Here is a 26,928-nt window from a genome sequence, read left to right as displayed (position 1 = left end):
GTCCCAGCCAATGCTGGGACAGCCTCTCTGCCTCCAGATACATGAAGCCCTAACTCATTAAGTTGGACCCGTAGCTCTTAAACGTACCCCAAACTTCAAATTCTAACCCTCACTACATTCTAATCCTAAATCTAACCCCTGCCCCCAAGCTCAAATCCCTACAACTTAATCTGAACTTTAATTCCTAACCCTTTGATTACCAACATTAACCCAAATTCCAAACCTGAACACAAGTCCAACCCCAAACCCTTAATTCTAATCCCAGCCTAAGCCATAACTCTGGATCCAATCCTAAATGATAACTCCAACACTGAACATCCCAACCATGTTCCCTAAGCCTAAACCCCTAACTCCAAAACCCTAATGTGCTGAATCCAAACCATAGCTCTAGATTCTATCCTCCTCCTCCTAATTATTCTATTTGTTAAAGAAGGGAAATTCCAAGATACATTTATTGTACATTATTTTAATCTTAACTGTACAAAGAAAGTGAAGTAGGTCAGAAAACAATTCTCCCTTTTACAGAGATTTCCTCTCCCCCTCCCCATCTTCCCTTCCCATAGCTCCCGACAAAGGCACAGGCTCTGCTGGACAGGTCTCTGACTTGGCTGCAAGGCCAAGACCCAGTGAATCATTCAGCAACAGAAGAACAGAACAGAAACATGAAGAACAAAACACGCATCTGGAACTCAGTGCAGTGACAGCATGATGTGGTTTTTTTTGCCTACTATGAATGTCATAACTGCACCTTAACTGGGAGATGATCTCGCATCATCAGCAATGACAGCCAAGGAAGAAACAGTTTTCTGTAATGACTATTAAAAAAAATAAAATACATAAACTCCACTTACAAATATTCAGGATTATTATTAATAATTAACTATGTACATCCCTCCTCCTTTACATCAAGAAGATTCTGCACAGTGTGTACAGCAGCTTGCTGCAATACTGCTGATGGCTACAACTTCTTGGTGATTTATTTAATACATCAGCTGCTTTTACAACAATTCTTTCCTAAGAACTAAAAATACGGGTTTTTCTGCATCAGATGATTAGAAAAATGCACTTTTACATGTAAGTGACCCACGAAACTGTAGGAGAGTGAGGACTTGTAACAGGTACAGGGGAGGTTCAACAGACTCTTGAACAAAAGCCTCTGTCTTCCTCAGCCCACAGGGACAGCAGAGTCCCAAGGGACACACTCACAGTCATCCTCTGGAGGGTGTTTGCCAACACCCAGGCTGATTCTTCTCGGCAGCTCTAAGATCGCAGGTGTGCATGTGCCAGTGGGACCTGCAGTATGAGCCTCCCTGGCAAAATACTGGTGCCCACCCTAAACATAATCATTCACTGTCTCCAGGTTCAGTGACAGCACTGACTGCACCCCCCCTGACTGAGACAAAAGCCTGTGCACTTGGTGCAGTCTACATATGGACATGGCAGAAGCTTAAATATAAGCACAATTAAGTCCATTCTAAGTCTTGTTACAAGACTGCAAGTTCTTCCTTCTGCACAGGAAAAACATACCCAACTATGGCACAGGCACTCTGCTGGACTTCTGCACTCTTCTTACCTTCTGGTTCTCTCTCTGGATTCGAAGGAGCTTCTGGTTGTGACCTTACCTAACATTAGTCAACAAGACACAGTTTGCCATTTCTGTCCCTGCTCCATCACAAAGACACAGCCTATGGCAGAACTGATAGAGAGTATCCACTTCATTCCAGTATTCAGTGAACAGCAGAATTCACAAGTCACCTTGCTGAGTTGTTTCTTTTGCTTTAGGTTTTCTCTCCGTGAACGAAAAGAAAGACCAATAAAGGATGTGTGAAGCAACAATATTGGAATCTTCTTCACATCCTGCATTTATTCAGTTGTATGAGAGGAGAGCAGTAGGATAACAAGCATAAAAAAAGATTTGATCTCTCAGGTAATTCTTCTTCTTTGGGAAACTGTACAGCATGTTTTCTTTGGTTACAGAAACTGCTCCTAAACTGCTGACTTGTTTGGTAAAGATTTCTTTGACCACAGAAAGCTACCAACAGCAGCATTACTGACAGTGCAGCTGGGAACAGATTTGACACTTAACAGCCTTAAAGACTGATTTTTCTTTGAGCTTTTGACATATTATTAATAAAGCTGCTTCTGTGGAGACTACCAAAGCCAAGCACATCTGGTACAGACAAAAATGATGATGTTTATGATCTAATACTGTGACAAGAACAGGACATGTTACGTTCTTTTGATAGTTTTCTACATTGATAACAGTTTTAAGCTCTTATTTTGTAGATGTCAGAAATTGTTCACACTCCATCACCCAGTTCTGCTACTGCTCTTCACAAACTTAGTGTTACTTTTAGTCCCTTGCAAAGTGACAATTTGGGACACAGAATAAAGTGGAAATTTGTGCCCTGAAACTTGCCCTTCAAATTTTAGGAAGTCAAATCAGATGCTGCCATCCAGATGCAGTTTTTCTGAACCTGCCCTGCATGTATGGGGCTGAGCTTTGGCATTTGTAAAGGAACACACACTCAGATATACAAATATAGCAGAGTCTTTCTGTTCTTGATGCCATGTAAGTGTTCATGGAACTTTTGTTTGTTTCTTAAAATGCTGTCTCTCTTTTCTGTTGTGTGCACACCCTTCTGTCTCTTGGTACGGTTTTCTCCCAGCTTGATCTATACACTGTGCCGACGGTTGTTGATCATTGCCACAATGTGTGACAGGTCCAAACTTTTCATCATAACCTCCATGAACTCCTCGTCTTTCCTTGCTCCCTCCACAAACTCATCCAAAGAAAGTTCACCTGTGTCAAACACAAAAGGCATCAGAATCACGTTGATCCACATTCCAACAGGAAAAGGACAGTAATCTAACTTTACAGACTACTTACTACACCTGCACTGTTCTAAAGCACCAACAGGCCTCAGAGAGTCTTTTTAAGCTTGTATGAAACTTCCTTGATTATGCAGGCAACCCCAGCTTCTTTTTTTTTTTTACTTCACACAAGGGAAAGTGTACATAAAAAAGAACAGAGGAAGTGCCCAGCTAAGGAGTGGAATCATAGCTTCCTATAAATAAGGCTGGATTGGCCAACTCCTTTTTGCCTTAACCTGTCATAGTCCTAACCTGCCCCGTGTTTGCTGGTTTTCATGTGTAAAATAAGTGAGAGAAGGAAGATGTGATGGGCAGAAATAGGTTTTCTGTGCTAGGCCAAAAATCCCTTGTGCAGCTTGGCAGAGTTCTTCTGGAATAACAAAAAAGCACATCAGAAAGTGATGAGCACTTGAAGTAGGAAAGAAAGAAATATAAGGGACATGCAGCAACTACAGTGTTAACCAGCTTCTGACTGACTGATTCATACACTTCACGTGCTTGCTGCACTGCCTGTAGCAGACCCAGCAAAGAGACTCAATTTGAACACTAAACTCCTGCTGCTGAAAAATTTAGAAGCAGTCAGAGACATCTGTTAATATTTCCCACTTCTAACTCTGACATAACCTACACAGCAACATACAAAAAGGCAAAAAAATCCCCAAACCCATTCCAAAGCCACACTACCAAACTCATGTGGACAGAACACAGCTGAGACTCAGTACAGGGAACAAATCCTGTCATGCTGATTATGCATGATGCAAGGAGGAAAATGCCTTAGCAAGATTCATGGAGAATGCATTACTGGATGAGAATTCCTATAAAAGCAAATGTAAAATGAAGAGCCTTAAAGGAAGACACAGGTGTCTCTGGAGCACAGAGACCACATGCAGTGGGTGATGAAGACAGGAATCTCACCATCGCCGTTCACATCGATTTTGTTGAAGACTCGGTTGGTGAACTCTTCTGCACTGGTTTCATGGTCACCACCATTAATAGCTCGAATAGCCTAAAAGAAAAGAGCAAGAAGTGGAAGCTGCCTAATGGCTCCCAAAGCAATAGACTGATTCCATTGCAGCCTGGCAGCGTAGATTCAGAACAAGAAAATCATGCCTGATACCTTCCATATACAAATGAACCAGTATCATAGGAAAACACAGCAGAAATCATCAGGCCTTATGGTTGGCATGAAAGGGTGAAAAGAGAGCATGGTTCTGGAGCATGGAATGAGCAGTGAAGCCGAGAGAATCTCCCTAAATCTGCTTAGGTAGAGATTAAGCACTGCAGAAATGGCAGAATCAGGATCCAGCTAATTGATCCACTTCCCACCAAGCCCAATAAACACTCTCAAACACCCTCTGCATTTGACATTATAGTGCAGGGTTCTCTTTTCTTTCCATGCCTAATTGTTTCCTTTGATTTAGGATGTCCAAGAAATAAGTGATTCCAGAGCTTCATACTGAGTATAAGACTATTCATTTTCTAGCTTTACCTTCTGATATTTTGTAAGTTTCTTCATTTTTTTTCACATGCCATTTTAATAAAACTGTGTATCACCTCAGAAGCTTTCTAAGGCTGCCAAAAAAAGACACTGGACTGCACCCACAAAATTCGAAGGCCAGCACACTCCTTGTCACCAGTTATGGCTCACAGAACTTGCTTCTCAAGAGCTCTGTGTTAAACAATTACTACCTGATGCTTCACTGTGATGTCTGATTATTTCTATTGCAAGCTATTAGTAGGAAGCTGTATATTATTACAGTTATTGATTTGGTTTCTTCAATGCCCAGCACTAAGAAATCATATCCTGATGAGAATGCATTACTAATGTCTTATTAGTGGTTGTAGTTGTTGCCAGTTCAGGCTTCAAATCCTTATCAAATCCATTTTCTGACCTTTCTTATTCAGAAATGTAAATTATTTAGGGTTACTGAATCTTTCCTGCATCTTTCTAGTTTCCCAGTCCCTACAGAATAACGTGAATTTTGAGCATAATTCAGAGATATTCACCGGATCTTGTTTACACCTGTAATTCCAACATCTTCTTCCACAACAGTTATTTGCAAACAGTCTCTTCCATTGACAGTTGATCTCCTTCAAACTATTTGCCAGAGCCAGAAAGTTTTACTACATTGACCTTTAGGAGCTGGATCTACAAAGCAAACTGGGAGTAACTGTCCAACTACTTACTGTTCACATGGGGAAAAGGACCCATGAAGGGCACGTTGCGGAGATCGTAACTGACAGTCACACAGTCTGAAATCTTGGAAAGTGCAAGTCAGGTCCTAGGCAGCTAGAACAATTTCCTGGAGCTGGCCATGCTGTCACACGTGCAGATGACAGACAAGGTCTGTCAAGTCTGCTTCCTGGCCTATGAGATTGTGGGGAATTCTGCTAGAAGAACGAATGCTGTCAAAGCAGGTCGCATCCATGATCATCCATATGGGAAGTAGCCAAAGTCTTACTTGTGTGGTGGGGTTTGTCTTTAAGGAAAGAGGAAAGAACACAGACCCCTAGAGACTCACCTTAATGATGTTGAGCAGCTCACGTCGATCGATGCAGCCGTTGCCATCGACATCATAGAGCTTGAAGTACCAACGCAGCTTCTGCTCCATTTTTCCACGGAGGACAAGGCTGAGGGCAGCCACATATTCCATGAAGTCAATATATCCATCCTGTGGGAAAATGGAAACCAGATTTTGACAGAAACAACCTGAAGGAATTATGGCTCTGGAGCTGTTTTACCTTTGTAGAGTCACAGCTAAAAGAGAAAGAAAAAGACGTGGTGGAGAGGCTGTGACTTCAGAAAAAGCTTTAGTTCACACAGATGCTATTTCTCTGGCCACCTTTTAGATCTCCTAAAAATCTGGATTCCTAATTTTATGATCTGTTACAGACCTGGGATACTCTGTGCTTGGCACCTGCATCCACGGAACCTGCCACTCCTCACAGCCAGTGTGGACAAACCCTTTCTGTCCACCAGAGCTGACTTGTGTCCTGCTGGGAAAGAAAACTGATCCAAGGTCCTGGCTGCAAGAAAAATGGAAGGTAATTCTGCCTTAGGTTTTCTGTACTGGTGTGCTGTGTCCTTGGAGGAAACTACTGCTATTTTAGTAAGCCAATATCTCTTCTCCCTTCTCTGAAAAAAAAAAGGTGACTGAAGATTTATTTATTTTTTAAATACACAGAACATGATTCGACAGCTGGAAAAATTGTTCTGTATTTAGGTTTTTAAACTTAAACTTCTTGCCTCTACAAAGAAACTCAAAAAGCTCTTTCTTCCTCTGCAAGAAAAATGCCCAACAGTGGAATTTCATAACCCCTAGGTTTAACACTAACTAAAATTTGACATGGTTAAAAGGAAACAACAAATGTCTGTCAAAAATTCTGAATTACTAATTCAGCCAATTACAGAGCAAAAAACCAAAACTTTCATTTACTGAGGTACTTAAACAAAGTCAGATTCCTTCCTGGAATGGCTGTAAATAAATATATGTAAAAGGCAAATACAGGTGGACTAGCAGAGCACTGCTGTTTCACAGCAAGAATCACATTTTTAAATGTTCACTCAAGATCATTGTAGTACTCCCCTTATGTGAGTTTTTCATACCTTCATTGAGCAAAGTCACAGAAAACAAAGATAACCACCTCTAAAGGTGAGGAGGACATGATTGCAGTTGATAAAATAACTTGGTTGAAAATGTATCCTCTTTGTCCTCAGCAGGGTTTTCAGAATCTGAATGTCCAGAGGGCAGATGAGACCATCCATTGCTGATGTCTGGATGACTGCAAGGTGGCTGTTCTCTGTGTTCTCTTGTTCCTGGCCCTCGTTTATAAAAGAAGCTCACATTAAGTGGATAACTTTTAGCAGGTTAACTGGTGCCAGTCCATCTCCACTAGTTGGCACAATCTTACTTCATTCCCCTTGAGGTCACTATCACTTTATTTAGAAGACAGCTTTTTATCCTTGTATGACCAAATTTGAATTTGAGAGTCTTCTTAAAACATTGTTTACTGCATAACACAGGCTCACAGGAGAACTGTAGAATCTGTAACACCCTGGAACAAATTTTAAAGTCCTTAAGCAACCCAAGAAATGACAGGGGTAAAGGCAAAGACTTGTGCAAGAACTGTACATGTGTTGGTTTAGTTTATAAAACTGCTTCTCATTACTATCATCATCCTGGGCACAGAGAATTTTAGGATGAAAAGGGATATTTTTTGACATTTCCAGTAATTTCCAGTCCTTACATGAACCACAAGACCTCATCTACCCTATTGGAGCCTGGCTGCTCCTCTCTTATCTTGAAGAATGCTGTAATATTCTTTAGTATTCCTTAAGTCCTTATGCCTTCTCACATGCTGTCCAAGCCAATGTTCTCTGCTCAGTCCCTAGGTTTTCCTTCTTCAAAATAACTCTGTGATTTCCCACCTGTTTCACATGTTTCTGTGACTAGTTTCTCTTTGATTCTCAGACATTTGCTCCAGCTACTTCAGAACCCTGGAGCAGAGGGCAAAGCTGAATTCTCCCAGGCTGCCATACACCCACATTTCTCTGTCATTGAGATTACAGGCCTGCAAGCATAAGCTTAAGTATATATAGGTAAAAACCAGGCAAAAACCAAGGGGTGTTACTTTCTCTGTTTGTTTCCTATAGTCTCTACTATCTAATACACACAGTTTTGAATAGCAAGAATAAGAACATATAAGCGTAGTAATGAGATCTCCTTTCATTAGTATTAACTAGTCAAACAAGGCCAAGTCAATTCATACATAATTCTCAATATTCAAAGACAAACTTACACAAGATAGTTAGATAATAAGGTGTTATTACCTATGGCTGTGGTATCTATGTCATTATCCACGCATGTTAATTTGCTTCTTGCATTTGCTCACTGCTTTCCATCAGTGTCCTTCAGCACCTTTCCACACCAACGTTTGGAAAAGAAAACCAAGGACTCTAAAAGTACAGGAGTTGGTTCACCTTTAAGCACTACCAGGCAGTTGATTTGCTTGCCAGAGGACTCACCTTGTTCATATCAAACGTACGGAACATCTGCTCGATGTACTCATTGGCCTCTGGGTCCAGCCCTCGAAGCCCAAAGAACTGCTTAAATTCATGCTCTGTCAGCTGTCCAGAAGGACACTCCGTCATGAACTTCTTGTACCAGTGGTGGATCTCAACAGCCTGCAGATCATCCACTGTGGAGCTGCTGTTATTGCCCATGTGTACGTGTGGTCAGAAGAATGATGCTACAGGAATGAGCCTCTTCCTCCTGTTGCTTTCGCAGCACTGCCCTTCTGCTCCTGTCCACGCTGGACATCAGTGTCAGCTGAGCAAGGGATCCAGCCTTCCACAAACCAATTATGAATGTTAATCTGCTTAGAGGCTCATTTACAAACATGAAAGCTTCAATGATACAGTCTTCTTAGAATGGAAAGGATATGCAAGATAATCTATCAAATCACTGCTATTCCAGGGGCCAAATCAGAAAGGCTGAGAAGCTTTATCAGAAACTGGCATCAGGAGCTACACTGGTTTGGTGCACCAACCTGTTTTTAACCTTGATATAATTATATATGAAAATAAGATGAAAAGGCTCCAAAATGTGGGGGCTGAGGTGAAGTAAAGATCTGCTCCTCTAACAGGATTTCAGTCTGTTTTCTCAAATAGAATTGTTGGATAACTTAGTTACAGAGGTAGCCCCTCATAAATGTGAGGCTAGGTGGGAAAAAGCTCATCCCAACAGACACAAAGGAGCAGAGAGGAACAATGCCAGGTGGGGGAACCCAACTAATCCCCTGGCCTAGTTAATCCCAGGACTACCACAGAAGTGCAGTCAACCCATAAAAGGCTCATCTGCACAAACAGGAAGATGAAAAAAAGATTCACCCACAGGCTGGGAAACCCAAATAACCCATCAAGACAAATGAAGCTGCTGTCCTGGCTCTTTCTGAGGCTGCCTTGGGGGAGCCCTCAGCCCCAGGGGCCTGGAGGTGATGCCCATCACAGTGAGTGAGGGACCCTGCACTTGGCCTTGTTGAACTTCAAGAGGCTTGCACAGGCCCATTTCTCTAGACTGCCAAGGTCCCTCTGGATGGCATCACTTCCCTCTAGAGTACCAACCACACCTCTTTGTGAATATATGTAATGCCAAGACTTTGATGTTAGCATAAGAGAAATTTTAACAGTCTCCTTCAAGAGTCATCATTAATCCAGAACAAATTACAGAAAAGCCAAGAAGAACAATGTAGGTCAAGTACTTATATACAATAGAAAAGTTGCACTAATAGCAATAATACAATTAAAATTGCAACTTGCACACTTAGTTTCTATGCCTTTTCTGGTGCTACACTCACCTGACTGCTGCTCCTCTGGATAGTAAGACATGTGGTTCACTCTGGTGTTTGCAGTGGGGGCATCTCATGGCAAGTTGTCAGCATGTGGGGTCCTTCACTGGAATGTGATGATCTTATGAAAGGTTTCCACATCCTCTTTTTTTTTTTTCCTTTTCTACTCTTCCCTTCCACTTAGGCTCACATATGTGTGTTTGCTAACATAAATGTATACCTTTCTCTTTCTTTATACACGTGCATTTGAATGTACTCTAAATTGTTTCCTGTACATATCTTAGATATGTTTACCTTGTTACCCCTAAACCCAGTTTTGTCCAGGTCTGGGCCTGCAATTTTTTAACTAATCATTAGGTAGTTTATAACCAGGGTGTCTCCAGCATGAAAGCTCTGCCCCATTTCCTATCACCCCATGCCTGTTCCCTTCTATGCCCAATCCTGTGTCTTCACTTCTCAAGACCTCAGCTGTTTCACCAGGCCTGTATTTCTTTACATCATTGTGTTAAGAGTTGTAAATATCTCATTCTACCTACAATAACTGCTTGCTGATACTGCCTATATAAAAGCAGGGCTGTATCACACAAGGAGAAATAAGTAAAATGAATTAGCCATAGACACCTGATAAGTAGAGAAATGGCTCACACAGCTAAAGCAAGTGAAACGAAGCTGCAGGTAGGTCTTGAAGACTTCAGACCATGCCTGGCAAGCTTTAGTCTTGAGGCTGTGCCAATGAGCCCAGGCCATCTCCTGGGGCAGGACTACATGGGGACACCAGCAGCAGGACTGTGGGTGCATTGGGATGCACGTGGGGACACAGGAGGGAGCTGAGGGAGGCTCTGGCCTCATGAAGTTCAGCAGGCAATCCTTATTATCAATACAGGCTGGGGGATGAGGTGACAGACAGCAGCCCTGTGGAAAGGAGACTTGGGGTAGTGGTGGATGAAAAGCTGGACACAAGTCACCAGTGCTGTGCTTGCAGCCCAGAGGGCCAAACATATCCTGGGCTGCATCAAAAGCAGCGTGGCCAGCAGGTCAAGGGAGGTGACTCTGCCCCTCTGCTCTGCTCTGGTGAGACCTCACCTGGAAGGCTGTGTAGAGCTCTGGGGTCCCCAACAGAAGGACACGGAGCTGCTGGAGAGAGTCCAGAGGAGCCACGGAGATGCTGGGAGGGCTGGAGCAGCTCTGCTCTGGAGACAGGCTGGGAGAGTTGGGGTGTTCAGCCTGGAGAAGAGAAGGCTCCAGGGAGACCTGAGAGCACCTTCCAGGGCCTGAAGGGGCTCCAGGAAAGCTGGGGAGGGGCTTGGGACAAGGGCAGGGAGGGACGGGACACGGAGCGACGCTCCTACCCAGGGCAGGGCAGCCCAGGCGCCCCCCGCCCGGGCAGGCCCCGCCGCGCAGACACTTCCGCCCAGGCTGGGCCGTCCCGCCGCGCCCCGCGGCCGCGCGCGCCGCCTGCCCCGCGTGGCCACGCCCTCCCGGGGCGGGTCCCCGGGCCGCGCTCGGATTGGTCAGTTCGTGCCAGGTTGCGAGGGAGCCGCGGCGCCCGCGCGGCTGCTCCGTCATAACTGGCTGAGGGTCGTGTCCATCTTCCCGCCTCCGCAGCTGATTGGCTGCTGCTCCAGCCAGGAGGCGGGGCCGCGCCCGAGGCGGAAGCGGCCGCGGCGTGTTCCGGTGCTGAGGTGGCCGGGGCGGTGTCAGGGCGCCGGGTCCGTCGCCGGCTGCGGGTCCGCGGCAGGTCAGTGCCTCCCTCCCTCCCTCCCTCCCTCCCGGTGCTGCCCTGTCGCTGTGCCTGGGCTGCGGGGCCGGCGCTGGCTCCGACCCGGCTCCCGGCGGCGGCCCCGGGCCGGGCTGGTTCCGCCGTGCAGCGCGGGGACGCCGCTGCCAGCGGCCCCGCAGAGCCCTGGGGGCCGAGGCGGGTGCGCAGCCCCTTGGGGCCCGCCGGGCCGGGCCGGGCCGGGCCTCTCTCTTCCGGGCTCCGTGGCTCGTCCCCGCCATGCCGGTGCCCCGCGCTGCCTGTCGCCGGCGGTGTGATCGTGGCGCCCAAACGTAACGGGCAGCGGGGCCCGGCCGGGGGCAGTTCCTGCTCGCGGGGCCTGCCGGAGGCGCTGCGGCCGCCCGGGCTGCGGGCGGCGAACCTGCGGAGCGGCGGGGGTCGGGCCCTGCTGCTTTCCTTCGGTCCTTGTGTCCTTCAGAGCTGCTGAGATAGCCAAGCGTCCAGCACTTGCGTGCAACAGCAATGCCTTCAGTGCCCGTTTGCCTTCAAAAGACGGGAAAGGCGAAGAATTAATATATGCATAATAAACTTCTAATAGAATAAATTAGGGGAGAAGCACTGACACTTCTTTCCTCCCCGTGGCTGATACCTCGAAGTGGAAATAAGTGGATTTATGCACTGCTTATCACTTGCATGCAGACTATCTTGTGATTTGTGATGCACTCGGACTGTTTGGGTCAGTAAGGAAAGTAAATCTTGGAGTAAAGGAGCTGCTTCTAGGACACTGCTGGTATTCCCAGTGTTCAAAGTAAAGTCTCGAGCAAAAGAGCAGTGGTCTTGTCTCAGAGCTGTACTGTTTACTTTATTTGGGTGAGGCAGTGGAACACAGAATAACCTCTGTCCTTTTGTGTTTGTCTACTTCTCTTTATAAGGATATTAGCCAGCATTGTATAAGCTCAGAAGTAAATATGAAGTGTAGGGTATTCCTGCCACAAGTCCCTGAGGCTAATGCATATGACAGCTACACCTGGTGTGTAGACTGTTGGCTTTGGGCCAGCGTTTAAAGCTGTGTTACACTTGGTCCTGGCTTTATTCTCAGGGAGGGTTCAGAGAAGACTAAGCCAAGCTCTTTACAGTAGTGCCCAGTGACAGGATGAGAGGCAGCAAGCACAAACTGAATCATGGGAGGTTCCCTCTGAACATCAGGGAACACTTTTTTACTGTGAGGGTGACTGAGCACTGGCACAGTTTGTCCAAGGAGGCGCTGAAGCTTCTCTCCTTGGAGATGTTCAAAAGCTGTCTGAACATGGTCCTGGGTAACTGGCTGTAGGTGCCCTGTTTGAGCAGGGAGGCTGGACCAGGTGAACTCTGGGGGTTTCTTCTAACCTCACTCATTCTGTGATAAGATCCTTTCTGAGCCTCTTCTGTGTTGTCCTTTACCAAACTGGCTCCAAAAAGTTCACATCTTTCTTGTTCTGGGGAGCCCAGAGCTGTACACAGTACTCCAGATGTGGCCTCACCAGTGCAGGGTAGAGAGAAAGGATCACCTTCCTCCTGGCAATGCTCCAAATGCAGCCCAGGATGTATGGCCTTTGCCATGAGGGTGAACTGATGGTTCATGGCCAGCTTTTTGTCCCCGTGACCCCCAGGTCCTCCTCTGCAGCGCTGCTGTCCAGCTGACTGCCTCCAGCCTGTACTGGTGCCTGGGGCTGTATTTCCCCAGGTGCAGGACTTTGCCTTTGTTGAACTTGCTGAGGCTCCCGTTGGCCCATTTCCCCAGCCTGTCCAGGTCCCTCCTGGATGGCAGCACACCCTCTGATGGGGTGTCAGCTCCTCCTTTCAGTTTTGGGGCAGCTGCAAAGCTGCTGGGGGTGCATCAGCTGTGGTACCAGCCAGCAGCCCCTGCACTTCTGCCTGCATCCTGCCAGGTCCCATGAACCTGTGTGTGGCCGGTTGGTGCTTCTAGCCTGGTCCTCTTCCACCTAAGGTCATCTTTGCTCCAGAGATCCCATCAGGTGCCAGTTGACTGGGATTCCTGCAGGTGTTTTTGCCATTAAAAACGTAGGGATAAAAGGCAGTGAGGACCTCAGCCTTTTCTGTGATCCTCCCTGCCAAATTTAGCAGTGGATCCATGTTTTCCCTGGGCTTCCTTTTGCTGCTTATATAATTTGTGGAAGCACTTTTTAGTCCCTTTCACATCCCTTGCCATATTTAGCTCACTTGAAGATATGATTCAAAAGTGAGTTCAGGCTTGTAGATTCCATGCCTGTGCAAACAGGTGCCTTGGTTCTTCTGTTTACCATTTGAGAAAGTCAGCTGTGAGCCAAGCCCAGCAGAGCATCTTAGCCTGTGTTCAGCAGCAGGTTAATCATAGAATCATAGGGGTTTGAAGGGACCTCTGAAGATCATCTAGTCCAACCCCCCTGCTGCAGCAGGAACACCCAGAGCACATCACACAGAAAGGCATCCAGACGGGTCTTGAAAGTCTCCAGAGAAGGAGACTCCACAACCTCTCTGGGCAGCTTGTTCCAGTGCTCTGTAAACCTCACAGTAAAGTTTTTCCTCATGTTGAGGTGGAACTTCCTGTGTTGTTACTTGGTGCTGTTTCCCTTCATCCTATCACAGGGCACCACTGAAAAGAGACTGGCCCATTCTTGACATCCACCCTTCAAATATTTGTAGACATTAATAAGGTCCCCTCTTCTCAAGACTAAACAGCCCCAGGTCTCTCAGCCTTTCCTTGTATGACAGATATTCTAGTCCCTTAATCATCCTCATAGCCTCCATTGGACTCTTTCCAGCATCTCCCTGTCTCTCTTGAGCTGGGGAGCCCAGAACTGGACACAATGCTCCAGATGTGGTCTTACGAGGGCAGAGCAGAGGGGGAGGAGAACCACAGGAGGCCACACTGCTCTTAACACATCCCAAGATACTATTGGCTCTCTTGGCCATGAGGGCACATTGCTGTCCTGTGGATAACTTGACTGAAGAGACTAAGCTCATGCCACACAACATGAGAGACTAGGGCATGTTTCTGCAAGTACAGGAGAAAACCTGTTTTCTGTACAGGGAAGAGCTTTTACTTTTTATGCTTGTTGCAAGTGACTGACTCTGGCCCAAGTTGCCCAGGGAAATTTTAGCTGCCCCATCCCTGGCAGTGTTGAAGGGCAGGTTGGATGGGACTTGGAGCAACCTGGATAATGGGAGGTGTCCCTGCCCATGGCAGAGGATGGAACTGGGTGAGCTTTAAGATCCCTTGCAACCCATAGCAGTCTGGGATTCTATGAATCCCAAAGTGTACTGCGTGAGTTGAAGAATGGATGTAACTCTATTGTTGAATAAATTATTGTCCTTTTTTTTTTTTCCTCTTTCCTCTCTCAGTCAAGAGTCTTGTTTCATGTAACTTGTCTGTACCCAAGAGAGAAAAAGGAATGGCAGGAAGGAGCTGTGTATGACTGCTTTGCCTTGGAAACCTCTTTACTGCTGAATAAGCAGACTTATGAACTACCTGGTGCATAAAAAGGTTGGTGTTCACATGCCCTTTTCTGCTACCAATACTCTAACATGTTTTGTGACATTTTCCAGTTCTGCAGAACCAGGTGGTTAGAAGGTGTGACTGCTGCAGGAAAACAATGCTCTACTGTTCTCTGTCAATATTTCCACACTTTAGGTGGTAATCCAGGAGCAAAGATTTAGTTACTAACATTAAGGAGGTCAGGAAGGAGTGGATCATTGTAGCCAGCTTTAGAAGCCTACTTCTAGCTAAATATTCCATTTGATTGAGATGATTGTTGTAACGTAAACTTAATCTTATGACTAATGTGAGTTTGTCTGGGTTCAGCTTGCACTGTTGGAGCTTCTTTTACATTTGTACAAATTATTTTGTCATTTACAGGTATGGACAGAAGTACAGCTTTTCTGTTAAGAGATGCGTCAAGTGTCACATGACCTTTCTTCATGGAATACTAGAATTATTTAGATCTTAAGGGATCTTATTGAATCACAAAGTGGTTAAGGCTGGAAGGGACCTTAAAGATCATTAGGTTCCAACCTCCTTGTCATGAGCAGGGACACCTCCCACTAGACCAGGTTGCTCCAAGCCCCTTCCAGCCCGGCCTTGAGCACCTCCAGGGAGGGGGCAGTCACAGCTTCTCTGGGCAACCTGTTCCAGCACCTTACTACCCTCATGGTGAAGAATTTTTTCCTAATATCTAACCTAAATGTCCCCTCTTTCAGTTTAAAACCATTACCCCTTGTCCTATCACTACCCTCTCTGGTGAACTCTTGGGAGGTCATTTGGTCTTGCCCTCCTCTCCTAGCCCGGCAAACTTCAGGGTTAGATCAGGCTGCTGTGAGCCTGTTCCAGTATTTTTTTAGCATCTTCCCTATGCATTTATTTTTAAATTTTTTAATCTTTGTTTTCTGATTGAAATTTCTTGTGCTGCAGCTTGTGTCTCCTGTCTCTTATCCATCTGCTGTGCTCCTTGTAAGAAGCGTCTGGCTCTGTGTGTTGCTACCTCATAGGTGGTTCTAGGGAGGACAACAATTACATCCCTCTCCTCACCTGCTGTTTTCAAGGCTGGACAACTCCAGCGTTCATTGCCTCTGGGTGTGTCTTGTCATCCAACCCACAGTCATCCTGGGGGCTTTCTGCTGTACTTGCTTCAGTTTGTCCCTGATATTTTTGTGTATCAGGGAGCTTGAAAGTGGACGGTGTACTTCAAGTGCTGAATAGAAAGGAATAATTGGTTCCCTCAACCTGCTGGCTGCAGTCTTGCTCACGCAACTTCATGTGGAGCTGACCACCTCTGCTGTGAGAGCACACCATGGACTCATGTTGAGCTTATCTGCCAGCATCCCTGGATTGCCTTCTGCAACACAGTTTTATAGCCAGTGGTTCCCCAGCCTGTACTGCTGCATATGTTTGTTCCATCCCAGGTGTAAGGCTCTGGATTTGCCTTTTCTGAACTTCATGATGTTTCTATCCATCTGTTTCTCTCACCTGTTGAGATCCTTGTGATGGGCAGCTCAGATTGTTAACTGCCCATTAGAATTTGATGAACTTATTGAAGTGAATTGTGTCCTATTGTCTGGGTTAATAATGGAGAACTTAATCTGCTGCTCTCTCCAAAATGGTAAATTATGTCTTGCTGGCTGGTACTGCTGCATTTTTCTAATTCTTCTCCTCCACTTGCTGGATCATTTTGGCTCCTGAATTTCTAGGAAAGGAAAGAAGGTATGCTAAGCAACAGCTCAGGAATATATGCCCTCTCCAGACTATTCCCCTATGTCAAGGCCCTGTCTTGTCACGTATGTGACATGCAAAGGTCTCAATATCTCTCTAATGTGACACTTGTTCTGCTTATAAAATGTCTGGACTGAGTTCACCATTCCCACTACTTACTAACAAAAAGCTTTTATGTATTTACAGGGAATGTTTGGCCTGTGAAGAAGTGACTTATTTTAAGAATCACTTACTCACCTTTTGAGTAAGCGGAACAGATCATGGTTCTGTAATGTCACTTTTAAGAAAGATCAGGAATGAACTATGAGGGTGACTTGAAATCTCATATAAAAATGTATTTTTCAGTCATACATATAGAAGGGTGAAGGTATCTTACTGTGTCCTACGAGCACATCCTCTGCTTTTATATTCAGAGAGTCTGGCTGCTTTCATTAGCATGATAATGCTGGGGTTTTACTTTGGTTTTTCTCTCCTGGCAGTGGAGAGTGATCCCCTGTATGCCTGATCACCTCGGTCACGTTACAGATCAGCATCAACATATGCTCATTCTTCTTGGCAGGTTTGCCTTTGTAACTTGATTGACTCTGTTTTGTTTTAGGCTGGAGATGCTGAGCCGGTTGTCAGGTTTAGCAAGCACTGTTCTACAGGAGCTGTCAGGTGATGATGGAGATGCAGTTTCTGAACCCTCTATTGCTGTAAGTACAGTGTTACCTGAAGACTTTCAGATCTTATTGAGAGTTACTTTGGGGAGTGCAAATCACTTGACTACAGTGAGAACTTCCCTGCTTCATTCACTAGACTGAGCTGTCCTTCACTCTGCTTCTCCCATGTTCCTGACCTCTTAAGTCAGCACTTATTGTGGGGTAGACCATAATCTCCTTAGTTTCCACATCTCAAGATGATCCTAGAAAACAAACTATAACTCAAGTGAAGAAAGACTTTTAAGAGTACTAATGATTCTGTGTAGCAGAAAGGGGAGCTCTGCATGTTTGGGTGATGGTGGAAGGCTTGATGTGTATGTTGTGCTTTGGTACTTGAGGCAGGGGATAGTGTGTGAGAGGCAGTCTCTCCAGGGTCACTTGTTTCAGATTTGCTGGTGGTGTGTTCAGCAAAGCTGCTCGTCTTGTGTATTTGTTCACGGGTATCCTGAGCGTTCCTCCTGGGTTCACCTTACTGCATAGGCTGCACGAAATGCTTGCGAGGAGCAGAGTGGAGGCTGTGCTGCAGTCTGTTGAGACTTCTTTCCTCAGGAGCACTTGTTTCATTGTTTCAGGCACAAGCTTTAGAGCCAAAAGCAGAAAGCATGGAGGAGGTACCCGAGGAGCTATTGGAACGTCTGGCCCAAACAGAAAAACTAGTTGTTCAGCTGAAGGATTTGGTCCGAGAAAAGGATGCCCTGCTCCAGCAAAAAGAAACTATACTCCAGGTATCATTCCTTTCACTGGGGACCTGGGAGCAAGAGTAAAATGCTGCTTCATCTTCCTGTGCAAGCCAGTCTCTGGTTTCTTTTGAATATTTGAGATACCTGCACTACTCAATACATCAATTCCAGACAATTACAGGAATCCAGAGAATGGACCCTGGGGCATGGACCCATGGAGCCCAGGAGAATGGACCAAGAGACGTAGGACAGTTTCTGTTCATTTGGCTTAGGGGTAATTCCTTCTGGAGTAGATAAGTTACATCCAAGTTACATAGCATTTTGTCTTGGAGCTCCTCAAGGCCTGTGCAGATCCCTGGTGGCTCTAATAAATACTTTTTGTGTGAGGCTTTTCTTTTCCCACTTCAGAGTGTTTGAGACAAAGAGGAGGCTGTGCTGCATTCACCCGGCGGGCCAGTCTCGTATACCCTGGGGCATGACCCCAGCAGAAGTGCAGTTTCCTGAGACAGTGTTGAGGGACTAGGTACAGTAGAGGAAGGCAAACTGAGTTTGTAGTAACTGTTAAGTGCCCTGAGTACTCTTCTTTGACAAGGAAGTCCTAGAGCAGGAGCTATTATCTGTGTATAGTGTTTGAGTGGATTTGTTTCCTGCATGTGTTTTAATTAGCACTGTTATTGGGGAGGCAGCTTTGGACAAAGAGCAGCAGACTGACAAATGAAGTAACATTTCGAAGTGCTGCTTTCAGGGTGGTAGCACTGGCAGTTCAAGTGCCATTGCTTTGTGTCCTCCTTTCACAGGAAGAGCGAGAGGCTGCAGATGCCAAGCTGATGAAGCTGAAACTTCAGGCCAAAGCCAGGCTGGCCGCTCTGAACAAACGCATTGAGGAGCTGACAGAGAAGGGATCACCATTGCCTGCACAGACCTCATCAGAAGAGCAAGTGTACCCCAAGGTTGGGAGAACAGGGCTGCTAAAAGATGTTAGCCTCTACTGATAACTGGTGCCACCCTGCAGTGTAGGTCCCAGTGAGTGAGCAGGTCCTGTTGCTCTTGTTAGCCAGGCACTGACAGCAGGGATGTCTCTGCTAGAGGAGGCTGGTCTGTCCAGCTTTCTTGTGCTGCAGATGCCCTTGGAGCGCACAGCCTGATCTCCAGAGCATGGGCCAGTTTCACTGTGCAGACCCTCAGTAATCTGTTGTAGCCAAGTTCTTTCCTGCAGAAATCCCATGTCTGTCTGAGCTGTGAGTTTCAAAATGTTATTTGTCATGTGAGTACAGGAAAGGAGCGGGAAGGTTGGCTGAAATACAACAACAAGGAGGTAAGAGGTAATTAAAATTGAAAGGCAGTAACTTTCCCTAGGTAGATGCTGTCTTGAGTAGTGGTGATATTTCCTGTACAGATACCCTGTCATTTGAAGATGAAAAATTAAGGTTAGGGTTGCATGTTGGGCTGAGGTGTTGAACATTAGTGGTTCCTTTTGGAAATCATGAGGGGTAAATATAGCAAAGGGCTTTTTTTCCTCTCCATGGTGGAGGCTCCATGGGAAGACTTACTTAAAATACCTAATTGGTACTATTACTTTCTTGGCTTTTAACAGAGTACCTCATTTTCAGGAGAATGAAAATATCAACTTAGATGTTTCTATTAAGTAGTTGGTATCTACATACAGAAAAATTGAGGCTCCTCTTAAACTTTTAAAGTGGATAATCACAAATTATGTTCAGATACAAGAATTTCTAAATTTTGGAAAATATGATATTTGAAAGCTCCAGCTCTGGGAATTTTGTGGCTGTGCTCATGTCCTTAATTGTGGCACTCCATGTGGTGGCCACTGTGCAAGGACTTTACCAGAAGCTTTTCCAAATCCGACTGTAAATATCAATCCTGAAAGCTAATCCCAAGTAAGCAAACTAATTCACCTGTCTTTGCCCCCTAGCAACTGCTTTGCCCCAGACTTATAAATCATTTCTATCCATGGCTTCTTAAAGCTCCCTGCACTGCTGTTGTGTCTTTTTTCCCCCGTTCTACTTCTAGGCTGTAAGTGCAATTAAAGCTTTCCTTGTCTGTCTGTTCTACCTGCTTCTAGAGACCTTATCTGTAGGTGACTCACTTTTTCAGGAACAGTAGCTTCTTACTTACTCTTATTACACTGGCTTATAAATCCTTCTAAAAGCCTTCCTAAATTTTTCAGAATGGGTTTAAAGGACAAATAATCTGTAGACTCCTTGTGTTATTGATGGTCTTTGATCCAATATCTGTAACAAGGAAAAGGAAAGAGGTACAATTTGTATGTATTCAGACAAAAATCCCCAGCACTAAGTGCTTGAATCATTGGGAGTGGAGAATTTTTCTCCTTAGTGACAGGGTTGATGGGCTGGACCCAGCACAGGCCTGTGTTCAGCAGGGGTACCACGGTGATGTGGGGGAACAGGCTGCTGTGCAGGGTGCCTGTGAGAGGCAAGGGGAGAGAGCAGGTGTAGGGAGGTGGTATGTCTGAGGAGACCTGGCCTCAGCACCTGTTTTATGTGAAGTGTCTGAATTTAAACTTCATGCTTGTAAACAGACTCTTCTAGTACCTCAAAGCAGAGTAGAATTGATGATTATTTGCATGTTGTCTTTGCTTATTTCTAATACACTAATTGCTGGAAATCCCTTTAGTCTGAAGAGATTTCCATGGGCATTTTCTGTAGTCTGGAATGTTTAATGCCTGCCCCTTTGTCATGTGGAGAATATTCTTCTATTGCTAATTAAAAAATGTTTGATTTCTGGTATTAGAGAAACCTGGGAAATTAAAAAGCCTGACAAACCAAGGTGGTAATATCGTAGATCATGTATTATAATTTATTTGATAATATGATATACCTTAGTTTATTTGGTAAGTCTAGATAGTTAGCTGTTCTAAAGGGATTTGACACTTCCAAATTAAAAACATCATGTGCATATCTACAGAGAAATAGGGAAAATGGTTACTTAATGAGGAGAACTTCATTTGAAGAAACAAAGAAAATGTGAAGACATTAAAAAATGTAGTAGAAATAAGCATCTGGTTAGGAGTTAAGAGTGCAGTAGCATTCTAATTTATTTTTTTAATAACTGATCAGTTTATTCTGTTTCTTTTTTTCCCACTTCTTTCCTCTTGTCATGTCAGAGTAACCAAAATACAAGTGAAGGGCACAGAGAGGAAGCCAAAGCACTAAGAGAGCAGCTCAGGGAGCGAGAGGAGACTGTTCAGGATCTGAAGGAACAACTGGCTCTAGCCAAAGTGAATCTCAAAGATGCTGAAATCAAGTATGCCACACAGGTACAGAAAAGTTTTTCTATTCATCAGTGTATGTGCATGTGTCTGTGTTTCCCCCCACCAGCACTTACACTAGCATGGTAGGACAGTTCAGCTGGAAGTGACCTCCAGTGATCATCTAGTCCAACTACCTGGGCACCTCATGGCTGACCAAGAGTTACAGTGTGTTGTCAAGGGCATTGTCCAAATGCCTCTGAAACACTGACAGGCTTGGGGCATCAACCACCTCTCCAGGAGGCCTCTTCAAGTGTGTGCCCCCTTGGTAAAGAAATATTTACTGATGCCAAGTCTGAACCTTCCCTGATGCAGCTTTGAACCATTCTTACATTTCTTGTCACTGGACAATTTGATAGAGTTGTTCCTGAGGACTTGCTGCTGCTGGGGCATATGGCTAAACCCAGCAGCCTGACAGAGGCAAGATTGTCAAAGCTCCATGACCACCAGTCCAGCCAGTAGCATGACTGTGTTGTGTTCCCACAGGCATGTGTATAACTCCTGTGTATGTGTACAGATGACCAGACACAGAAATCAGACAGCTGAGCTTAGACACTCAGTCTGCCCGGTAACTGGCCCTGGATGTCCCCAGTTGCTGGCATGTGGAGATGAAAAACCCCAGGGCCCACAGCTTCACTCCAGCTGCTCACACATGTGCACAGAGCTGGCTGGGACCCCCCTGGTTCCTCTCATAGCCTTCCTCCCCATGCTGACTTTAGTCAAATACACACACTAGTGCGCGCGTGCACACACACACACACTAGTGTGCACACGCACCACCACCACGCCTGACCAGGGCTTCCCTGCTCCCTTCAGTAGTCAACCCCTCTGGTCTTACCCTTGGAGATACAGACACACACATATGCTGTGACCAAGGCTCTCATCTATTTGTAGATGAAATTCTATGTTTTTTCTGGGATCTGAAATATCCATTAATATGTATTTATTAGTAGGATAAAATACCATTTGACCAAGGTGAAATAGAGGATTATCAAGCTGAAGGCCTCACCACATACGTAATGTGCTGGTGCATGTTAAAAGCAAGCCTGTGTGTCTGTCAAGCTCATAACCTTTTTGACTTTTTTAATGTTGTGGATCATGTTTTCAGCTGAGCTCCCTGCAGGAAGTGATTCAGGAGAAGGAAGCTCTCCTAGAAGAGCAGGTCCAACAGCACCAAACTGAATTGCTCAAGATAGTAACCAAGTCAGATCTGGAAGTAGAGATGCAACAGGTATGTTTGAGGACATAATCTCATGGGAGAAGAAAGGAAAAGCAATTTTGCCAGTCTGAAGACACCCTGAGAGAGGAGTTCTCATCAAAGTAACTCAGAAGGGTTGAGGAGAAATGTGATTTGATTGTCTGGGGTTCTTGGGATGCTAGTTTGGACTTTTAGAGTCCTATCTTAAATCTGGTGATTTGCTATTGGTTGAAAAGAAAGAACAGGTAAAAAGAAGTATTAAATTATTGTGCTCCAATTCCCTATTTGTGAAACAATGGTGAGCAATTCCTACTGCACCAGGGCTCCAGAATAAGTGTCAACAAAAATGAAGTTATTCACGCTATTAAAGTAATTGTTACAAAAACCTGGTGTATGGATGGAGCCAGGAAATCCCTGGCCTTCTTATCTGAGCCTCCCAGGTGCTCATGTAGCACTATCTCTCTTGCAGAACATGTGCACACTTCAGAGGAAGCTGGAGGAGCGGGAGGCAGCTCTACTGGGACAAACTCAGGTGGTGGAATTGCTGCAGCAGGAGCTATGTGCTGCTGAACAGCAGAACCAGGTACCTTTGCTTTGCTTGTCACTGTACTCTTGTGTACGTGCTGGATGGGGGCTTTGTCAGTAGCTCAGGAGCTTATTTCTGGCATCAGGTTTCCAGCATGAAATGAGCATGGGAGGCTCCCTTAGGTCAGGCTTTGGAGCTGCAGATATGTATGCACAGCTTATAGTAGGTACGGCCAAACAACGAGTAGGGATGCTGCAGCAGCCATCTCTAGTGACCCAGGCTCTAGGCAGGTGGACAGGGACAAAATCTATTCATGCTCCACACTGCTGACTGATATATGCAAAGCTGTCAAGCACACCATGCTTCACCTAAGACAGAAGTGCCTGGCACAGCACTGCTGTAGTTAGACAGTTTCTGGACTGCAGTGTCCAGGCAGATCAGAGCACTTTGGTGTGTCTTCTGAGAACTTGCTAGTACATTGCTAGATGTAGCTTCTGGAGTGGTATTGGCTCTCAGTCATTTTGCAGCATGCAAAGAATGAGATTGACTCTGTGTTTATGGCTACATATACATGCACCGTTGAGGCAGGGTCTGGTATGCAGTCTCTCCTTTCTGCTATTAGATATTTGAAAATTATTTAAAGGCAATTTTAAAACACAATTTCTGTGCTTCGCTTTGGAAATGTAGTGAACTAGTTGAGAGTTAAGTTCATTTCCATATCCTTTTACAGACACTCCTAGTTCAGTGCCAGAAGATGGAAGTGGATCTAAGCACTCTGAAGGATGTGCTAGATGCAGAGAGACGAGAGTGTCAGAATGTCAGAGAGAAGATGGAGCTGGAACTAGCTGAGAGGAAGCTGTCCTCCCATCGCATGCAGGAGGAGGTGCAGTGTCTCTCCGAACAGCTGGAAGAGGCAAGAAGAGCACAAGCTGAATTAGAGATAAAGTATAAAGACCTGGAGCAGGAAAAAAGGCTGGAGGTGGAAGAGAAGGACCTGCAGATCAGTTGTCTTAAGGTGTCTGAGCAAGAGCTGCAGTCTAGGCACGCTGCCCTTGTAGCTGAGAACGACCAGCTGAAGCGGGATGTTGACCGGCTGTTGGTGTCTGCTGAGAACAGTGCTACAGCACAGGAGCTACAGGGTGAGCAAGCAGAGCACTTTGCTGAAGCAGATTCTCCAGAGCCTAAGGATCATTGGGTTGTAGGCTTTGTTTTTATAAGAACTCATAAAGAAGTCTTGGTGTAATGATTCCTAGTTGCACAGGAACACAGGAGCGGTTGCTCTAAAGGTCAAACTAAAGGTCTCTCAGTGGGATCCCTCTTTCCTGTCTCTGGCAGTGACCAAAGCCAGCTGCAAGAGGAGGAGCATAAGACCAGGGCAGCATATATGGTGCTTTCCCTGTGTACTGTCCTAGCCTATTATCTTTTGAGGCTTATGGATTTCTTGAGCCAGATATATTTTTTTAATTAATATTAATAATTTATTGGATTTTTTTTCCATCAACTTATCTTTTTACATGTGCCACGATTTTTAGAGGCTGAATTTCTACTGAAATTATAAGTAAAACAACCAAGGAAAGCAAACTGGGCCATTTTCTCTATATGCTTGTAACAGAGCTAATAACATCCATCTTGCCACAAGCTATTATTTCAAATTAATTTTCTTCCAGCTCCTTTACAGCCTAAAACTGAAGCAATGACTGAGAGATAAGTGATCTGATATACTGTTGTGCACATGTGTAAACTGGATATAGTTCAGCAAAGAAGGCAATAACACTTTAATTCCCCTTTTTCTCTCCACTAGGTGAACTACAGAAATCTGAAGAATTTATCTGCTGTCAGAATGAGCAGAAATGCCAGTCAGTAATGCAGGTCTCTGAATCGAAGAATCAGGTATGATCTTTTCACATGAGTCTCCTGAAATTTTCCCATATGTTAAGGAACTGAAACTAAATGAAATGTTTGGAATTCCTTTTTTGGTGATGTATTGCTTGAGAAAGGCTATTATGGGTTCTCTCAGCTCATGGGCAGATGTTATGACTATGGAAGCATGGGAAGAAATAGTCATTTTGCATAATTTAAAAGCTGCCAATTGATTTGTTAAAAGGTTAACTGGAAGATCAAAGCCAGGCATTTTTCAGTGATGTCCAGTGATAGGACAAGGGGCAGTGGCTGCAAACTGGAACATAGGAGGTTCCACATAAACATCAGAAAAAACTTCATTCCTGTGAGAGTGACAGAGCCCTGGGACAGGCTGCCCAGAGAGGCTGTGGAGTCTCCTTGGCTGCAGACATTCCAAACCCGCCTGAATGCATTCCTGTGTGATGTGCTCTGGGTGATCCTGCTCTGGCAGGGGGGTTGGACTAGATGATCTCTAGAGATCCCTTCCAACCCCTAAGATTCTGTGATTCTGTTATGTGTGTATATAAACCGTACCAGAATTTCTCCTCTCTGTCCTATGGTTTGAATAGGATGAAACAACTTCACAAGAAAAAAAAACAGATCAGGAAGATCAGAATGAGACTTCACTCCTACCCACAGAAATCTTGGAAAGACAGAAGACTGAAGGTGGTATGATTATCTTACCTATTTTAATATTCTTAAAATATTTAAGAATTTTTTTTGCCTATTTTAAAATAATAAATATGTCCATGGTTACATGTCATTATGCTTTTGTTGCCAAAATCTTCAAATATACAGGTTTTTTCAGTGGTTAAAGCAGAATTTAATTCTAAAGGGAAAAGAAGCTATTTGAATCTCAGGCAATGAACAGACTGACAGAAGCAAATCCATCTAGTGAACCAACTACACCACTCAGCTTGGTGTTGTCTGCAGGCTTGCTAGGGTGCACTCAATCCCACCGTCTGTGTTGTGAATGAAGATTTGCTTAGTATTGGTTCCAGTATGGACCCTTAAAGGACACCACTCATTACTGGTTTTTCACTTGGGCACTGAGCCGTTGACTGTAACTCTTTGCACACAACCTTACAGCCAGTTCCTGATCCATCTAACAGTCCATTCATCAAACCCTTAGCTCTGTAATTCAGTGGCAAGAGTGTTGGGAGGGACTATATGAAAGGCTTTACAGAAGTCCAGCTTTTAATCTGATATCATGCTCTGAGATAAGATTGAATGTATCCAAAATGTATCTGGGAGGTTTTTATCAGCTTTTTTAAAAGGCATGTCCTTCCTACATTGAAAGAAATTTCACTTAAAAAAATGCTGTGACTTTTAGAGCTTCACTGTCATGTGTCTTCAAAGGTCTTTTCCAATGCATGTTTACATGCATGTTTGCTTCAAAACAAGCTTTTTTATTGTAATTATGTTTCCAGTAGGTGTGATGAACATATGGTTACTGACATCTTTTTTAATATTTTAAACACGAGCAAATATAATTTCTTTTAAAGAAACACCAAAAGATTAAATGCAAACTTGTAAAACAATCTTCATCTTTCAGACCTCCTCTGTACATTCTAAATGTTTTGTTACTCCTATTATAGGATAACAAGGCGATCAGTCTTGGTCAGGAGGGATTTATGAAAGGCAGGTCCTGTTTGTCTAACCTGATCTCCTTCTATGACAAGGTGTCCTGCTTAGTGGATGAGGGAAAGGCTGTGGATGTTGTCTACCTAGATTTCAGCTAAGCCCTTGACACCATTTCCCACAGCATCTCCTGGAGAAACTGACTGCTCATGGCTTGGACAGGCATAGTCTTTGCTGGGTAAAAACTGGATGGCTGGGCCATCCCAGTTGTGGAGGGAGTTCAGTCCAGCAGGTGTCCAGTCACCACTGGTGTTCCCCAGGGCTCAGTATTGGGGACAGTTCTCTTTTAATATCTTCATCAGTGATGGATGAGGGGATTGAGTGCACCCTTGGTAAGTTTGCAGATGACACTGAGCTGGGTGGGAGTGTTGATCTGCTCGAGGGCAGGAAGGCTCTGCAGAGGGACCTGGACAGGCTGGATCCGTGGGCCAAGGCCAGTTGTATGAGGTTCAACAAGGCCAAGTGCTGAGACCTGCACTTGGGACACAACAACCAGCAGTGTGCCCAGGTGGCCAAGGCCACCAGCATCCTGGCTTGTGTCAGCACTGGGGTGGCCAGCAGGAGCAGGGCAGGGATGGTCCCCCTGTGCTGGGCACTGGGGAGGGGACACCTGGAATCCTGGGGTCAGGGCTGGGCCCCTCAGCACAAGAAGGACATGGAGGGGCTGGAGCGTGTCCAGGGAAGGGCCCCGGAGCTGGGGAAGGGGCTGGAGCTCAAGGAGAAGGGGCTGGAGAACTTGTGAGGAGCAGCTGAGGGAGCTGGGGGTGTTGAGCCTGCAGCAAAGGAGGCTGAGGGGAGACCTGCTGGCTC

At 45.2% G+C, this 26,928-nt stretch overlaps 2 protein-coding genes across 7 annotated transcripts in view; one reads left to right on the top strand and one right to left on the bottom strand.

Moving 5' to 3' along the window:
* Positions 1-392: 392 nt before the first annotated feature.
* Positions 393-10,619, bottom strand: LOC127395638 (guanylyl cyclase-activating protein 1-like). Of its 3 annotated transcripts, XM_051642848.1 has the most exons (7): positions 10,306-10,619; positions 9,844-10,134; positions 9,232-9,328; positions 7,901-8,222; positions 5,397-5,546; positions 3,790-3,880; positions 393-2,803 (listed from the first exon to the last, which is right to left on the bottom strand). In XM_051642848.1, the coding sequence occupies exons 4-7, from the start codon at positions 8,096-8,098 to the stop codon at positions 2,676-2,678; spliced, it is 567 nt and encodes a 188-aa protein (XP_051498808.1). In that variant the 5' UTR covers positions 8,099-8,222; positions 9,232-9,328; positions 9,844-10,134; positions 10,306-10,619; the 3' UTR covers positions 393-2,675. The 3 variants fall into 3 exon arrangements, with proteins under 3 accessions (XP_051498808.1, XP_051498799.1, XP_051498819.1); XM_051642839.1 differs by having other exon boundaries at positions 9,232-10,134; XM_051642859.1 differs by having other exon boundaries at positions 7,901-8,187; positions 9,232-10,134.
* A 265-nt stretch (positions 10,620-10,884) lies between these two features.
* GOLGB1 (golgin B1) overlaps positions 10,885-26,928 on the top strand; it is a 38,929-nt gene continuing 22,885 nt past the window's right edge. For 2 of the 4 annotated variants that reach the window (XM_051617893.1, XM_051617863.1), the window contains exons 1-11: positions 10,885-10,960; positions 14,321-14,462; positions 16,783-16,879; positions 17,458-17,610; positions 18,363-18,515; positions 20,711-20,863; positions 21,963-22,085; positions 22,522-22,635; positions 23,309-23,717; positions 24,380-24,468; positions 25,047-25,146. In XM_051617893.1, coding sequence (XP_051473853.1) covers positions 16,790-16,879; positions 17,458-17,610; positions 18,363-18,515; positions 20,711-20,863; positions 21,963-22,085; positions 22,522-22,635; positions 23,309-23,717; positions 24,380-24,468; positions 25,047-25,146 — 1,384 coding nt within the window. In that variant the 5' untranslated portion in view covers positions 10,885-10,960; positions 14,321-14,462; positions 16,783-16,789. The remainder of the gene's footprint in view (positions 10,961-14,320; positions 14,463-16,782; positions 16,880-17,457; positions 17,611-18,362; positions 18,516-20,710; positions 20,864-21,962; positions 22,086-22,521; positions 22,636-23,308; positions 23,718-24,379; positions 24,469-25,046; positions 25,147-26,928) is intronic. The other 2 variants (XM_051617882.1, XM_051617872.1) reach the window with 2 other exon arrangements.

The sequence above is a fragment of the Apus apus genome, chromosome 1 (assembly GCF_020740795.1).
Source record: "Apus apus isolate bApuApu2 chromosome 1, bApuApu2.pri.cur, whole genome shotgun sequence".
Taxonomy (NCBI): domain Eukaryota; kingdom Metazoa; phylum Chordata; class Aves; order Apodiformes; family Apodidae; genus Apus; species Apus apus.
The sequence above is the reverse complement of the archived record's forward strand: the minus strand, read 5'-3'. Positions and strand labels throughout refer to the sequence as shown.

Coding starts and splice junctions, on each gene's coding strand:
- LOC127395638 (XM_051642839.1), bottom strand. CDS start 8,098: ATGGGCAATAACAGCAGCTCCACAGTGGATGATCTGCAGGCTGTTGAG. Junction 5,547..7,900: donor GTACGTTTGATATGAACAAG/GTGAGTCCTCTG, acceptor ATTTTCCCACAG/GATGGATATATTGACTTCAT. Junction 2,804..3,789: donor AATCGATGTGAACGGCGATG/GTGAGATTCCTG, acceptor TGTTTGACACAG/GTGAACTTTCTTTGGATGAG.